The following is a 2,252-nucleotide window of genomic DNA, read 5'->3' as shown; positions in this document are numbered from 1 at the left end:
TTTTTTTTTTTTTTTTTTTTTTTTTTTTTTTTTTTTGTCCAGTCGTCAAATGCCAAATGTTTGCTGATGTGTTTTTTTTTTTTCTTTTGTTAATTTTCAGTTGTCGGATGTTGTGGAAAATGAGGCGAAGATGGCATACATGAGGCCACCTGGTGGCAGCGTTGCTGCTGCAGACGAGCAGCGTGGCCATTCCAAAGGTTTCGTGGTTAGAGAGGCTCCCTGGGCCACCGGCAACGAGAAGGTGAGACTTACCCAACCAGCTGCTATTCCACTCCTCCTTACTAGTTTTTCTGAATCCATTTGCTCCTTTTCCTTTCAGGCTCCTGACATGAGCAGCTCAGAAGACTTCCCAAGCTTTGGTGCTCCGGTCCAAGCGAAGGCGTCACCCTGGGGACCCAAACGCTTTTAAGCCATTGGCTTTTAAACGCAACTAGTCAAATCTTCCCCTCCACCAACTCCATCTGCAATGTCCCCCTATCCCCCTAAAAAAACCTCTGGACCTGGACTGACCGCTGACCCTCAAAGTCTTTAGTTCTCAGAATATCATCCTGCATCTCGGTCACCAGTCCACAACAAGAGCTTTCAGATACTGTAATCAATCGTGAGCTTCGTGTCTGCGTTCACTCGTACCGTCTCGAGCCTAAATGTTCCGGCCGGGTCGCCGTCACGTCTACACCGATGTTTTAAATGTTTTAGACCAGACGCCTCATTGTGGTTTGAACTGTTCTACCAAATCGTGATGACGAAGGCATCACTACTTTTTACGTGAGCTGCCCTGATCTTAGTTGCCTTTTGCAGGAACACAGGGGCGTGGGGAGGTACTGATTTTAGTGTTCAAACTTAAACGTCAGTCGTAGAAGGTTCCCATGCCCCTTCCTGCTTCATCCATGTAGCCCAGTGAAAATGACGTAGTCATCCATTTCCAAGCACACTATAGTGATCGTCCAATCATGTCCTTCCATGTGCTCGTACCTGTGCTGCTGTGCGAACGATCAAACTTCGGCTCCCACCTTGTAGCCTTATGAATTGGTGAGCTGTGATGGAAGGTGTTGGGGAGGGAAAGGGGGGGAGGGTGTTGGCTGGCTTTCAGCCACCACAGAATGGCACCAACTCAAACTGCCAGATGCTTGGAGATCATGCCACACCTAAACTTTGTACAACACTAGGCTAGAGCTCCACAGCATCAAAACCTCACACTAACTGTTTTAAATAGATTCGTTACATTATAAAGTAGATCACTCTATGGAAGTCGACCATCTTGTGCCAACTTTAACGGCGTCCTGCTTTCTTCGCCCTCTGTAATGGGTCAGTGTCCAGTCCCTTTGTCTTCCAGTTGCTATGCAGAACCCCTCTGTTCTATAGCAATGGTCCCTCCCTCCCTTTTTTTTTATTTTTTTTTTATTTTTATTTCAGCCTTACAACTAGAAAGATACAAACCAGGTAGAGATGAGTTGCTTTCAGTAGACAACTGCAAGGTGTTTCCTCATTCTTTCAAAAACATTTTCTTCCCAGTTGTGTGTTTTACTTGGCTTGTAAGTTTAGCCTACTAGCTGCTAAGTAAATGTCTAGCATCTACCTACCTTGGTTTATATCCTCCTAGTATTGAACGAAAGATTATGCAAATACCATGAAGTGAACGGTTATGGGCGACACTGGAAAAAATTGTCCAAAAGCCAATAAAAAAATTGAAAACATTTTTTATCTCTGGTTTCATTTTTGGGTTCATCACAAATGAATGTATTTTGATTGACCAACATAAAGGTGATTGGATAAGATGGATTTTTGAGAATTTAGCAGTTCGAGTATATCTGAAAATAGAAAATTGTGGAAGGTCACTGTAAAAAAATTAAATGACATCTGGGTGCACATTTTGATCATATATTGAACAAAGATTCTATTCAGTAAAACATTAAGCATAATAACTAATTTTAACTATTTCAGCCCAGACAACAGAATGATTTCTAGCTATGTGATGATCTCCATCGCTCAGCTCAAAGCGATGTCCAGAAGTTCAGCAAAAATGATAAAATGGAAAAACTCGTTCTGATGCGGCAGATGAGCTGAAGTCCTATCTGATGGATTCTTTGCAATGCAGCGGTATCCGGTATGAATTAATCCCCGAGAACTGATTTAACGATTCAACTGTTTATATAATATTGTTCGCCACTAGAAGCGCTGGAGAGCGCTGCTTGACTCAGCAAGGTAGGAAAACGGCCTGTTGAACAGCTAATCGAGGTGGAATGACGAATAAA

General features: G+C 42.9%; 1 protein-coding gene across 5 annotated transcripts in view; it reads left to right on the top strand.

The window, feature by feature from the left end:
- hdlbpa (high density lipoprotein binding protein a) overlaps positions 1–1,694 on the top strand; it is a 14,699-nt gene extending 13,005 nt beyond the window's left edge. For all 5 annotated transcript variants that reach the window (XM_007576674.2, XM_007576673.2, XM_016663313.1 and 2 more), the window contains exons 27-28: positions 101–241; positions 320–1,694. In XM_007576674.2, coding sequence (XP_007576736.1) covers positions 101–241; positions 320–409 — 231 coding nt within the window. In that variant the 3' untranslated portion in view covers positions 410–1,694. The remainder of the gene's footprint in view (positions 1–100; positions 242–319) is intronic.
- The last annotated feature ends 558 nt before the right edge of the window (positions 1,695–2,252 follow it).

The sequence above is a fragment of the Poecilia formosa genome, unplaced genomic scaffold (assembly GCF_000485575.1).
Source record: "Poecilia formosa unplaced genomic scaffold, Poecilia_formosa-5.1.2 Scaffold413, whole genome shotgun sequence".
NCBI lineage: Eukaryota > Metazoa > Chordata > Actinopteri > Cyprinodontiformes > Poeciliidae > Poecilia > Poecilia formosa.
This window is presented reverse-complemented; position numbering and strand designations above follow the sequence as displayed.